The 2,184-nt window shown below is 27.6% G+C and overlaps 1 protein-coding gene across 1 annotated transcript; it reads left to right on the plus strand.

Annotated features, from left to right (window-relative positions):
• Positions 1–925: 925 nt before the first annotated feature.
• On the plus strand, positions 926–1,752 carry OCT59_011530 (uncharacterized protein; the record flags this gene model as incomplete). The annotated part of the gene is made up of 2 exons (XM_066133800.1): positions 926–1,077; positions 1,506–1,752. 2 exons carry the CDS (start codon positions 926–928, stop codon positions 1,750–1,752), a joined length of 399 nt encoding a protein of 132 aa, XP_065989124.1.
• Positions 1,753–2,184: the final 432 nt, after the last annotated feature.

Raw genomic sequence — 2,184 nt, forward strand, 5'->3', positions numbered from 1 at the left:
ATAATCATAAATTAATTAAACAAATAGTAAAATTCACACGTACAGTATATAAACAACCTTTGTTCCTTTGTTCACAAAAGAAATGCAAAACAGATTATAAACATAAGATTTTACAACGGATTATAAAACAGAATATAAACAGATATAGAAATCAATATATAAATCAATATAGAAAACATATATAATATATATATATTATTTAATTTTTTATATATAAAAATGGCCAGTCATTAATTACCATAAAAGGAGATTTTTTTGAAAAAGGAAATCATTTATTACACCAAATGACCCAGCAATTTAGTAAACAACAATATGAAAAAATACATTTTTATAGTAACACAAAATTTTAACAGACCGTCCTTTATTATGGTATGTTAAACATAGATTTTATCAATAATAAACAAGGGAGTTGTTGATCAGTGAGATCATTTATTCAATAATGATTTAAATTATTTGATCTACACGTAGAATCTGGAACATTAATTTCAGGGCAATATGGAAGACACTAGAACGATTCATCAAAGATAATGGTATAGATATTAATGTTTTCAAAGTTAAAAGTCATTCAAATAATATGGCTGATGGTCTATGCAAGACAGCACATTTAGATGAAAGCGATAATAATAAAAGTAAAGTCAATATTAAGAATGACTATACGTGAGAATATTTAGTATTTTGGAGAAATATAACTATCAAGTCCAAGAGAATTTATGAAAATATTAATCAGTTAAAGTATAAAGCTGATTGGTTAGTGTTAAACGTTAGTAGATCATATAGGGTTAGTAATATTATGGATGTTTGAAATAGACTGAAAAGTGTCGATTAATATTATTATGAAGAGTTTCAGGATGATATTTCTAGTTTGAATAACAATCTTACTGCCTATATTTTAAAAAATTATTTAGAAATTTTACCGAAATTTACAATGTTAAATCAAAGAAATCTGGAACTCTATGAAAGTAGTAAATGTTGTCGATGCAATGTTACAATTGAAACGTGGATACATGTATGGATTTGTAAAGAAAATGATCTAACGATTAAACAGATAATCAATGAAGCTGATAAGTTGAAAGGCAAGTTAGATGAGAATAATTTTTGAATACCATTTAATTATCATGCCAGATAATTGCAGTTATTGGATGATAGATCGTTCTTGATTTTCAATGGAAGAATTTTTCATGAAACAGTTAAAGGTATTGTCAATAAAAAACTGTATTTAGGAAGCAACAAATGATAATGTTTTCAAGAATGCTATACAAGATTTCGTGGTTAATATAAGGAATTATGCCAGAATTTACATTTGGAATGAATGATGTAAAGATGTTATCAATTGGGAAAAAAAGAAAGGTATAACAATGAAAATGAAAAAGCTGGGAAACAGGAATGATTATTAATTGGGTATCACAGTTTTGGATATTTTCAGGACACTCATTTGCTTGTCTGGAATTTGTACAATTATATTCTGGACAATTTCAGAATATTTTCCGGACACATTGTCTTTATAGGGATGTTGAGATGTCAACTGATGACTTGAAGTTATTGCAACAGGTGACAGATAAAAGCAATTTTAATTTCCATAGTAACAATCAAACCTTAAAAGAAGCCAACATGAGACTTCACAATCCTGTACCCAAAGACTTGCAAGTTTATAAACCTCATTTACAGAAGTCTTTGGAGCAATTAGTAAATGGTGCAAATCTACAAGCAAAGCTTAGGAGGAGTCAAAATGAAACTTCGCAAACTAGTTCCTGAAGACATAAAAAATTTATAACAGAAGGCTTTCAAAGTATTTGCAAGTCTTAGTAACCAAAGCTTAATTGCATTAAATATTAAAATTATTAAATTTAAAAATTAGAGATATATGTACTTATTCATACAAATAAAATGTTTTTTTTTATGTTTGCGAAACTTATTTTTTTTTATTTGCCAGAAAATTTTTTATTAATACGTGCAAAATAAATTAATATATGCAAAATAAGTACAAAAGCTTGGGACTATTTCTGCGATACATGACGAAGTTTCTATGTTATGACTTATGAGACGTATCTATTCCTAAATCCTAATTCTTTTTCGGTTACCTTTGGTAACTTGCCTAACCTTACCCTTTTTATTTCCCTCAATTCCTCTCCCCTTTGTGAAGCCATATCAGGACCCCAAGCAATACTGAAATAGGTAACAAGAAAT

This window comes from Rhizophagus irregularis, chromosome 2 (assembly GCF_026210795.1).
Source record: "Rhizophagus irregularis chromosome 2, complete sequence".
Classification (NCBI taxonomy): domain Eukaryota; kingdom Fungi; phylum Glomeromycota; class Glomeromycetes; order Glomerales; family Glomeraceae; genus Rhizophagus; species Rhizophagus irregularis.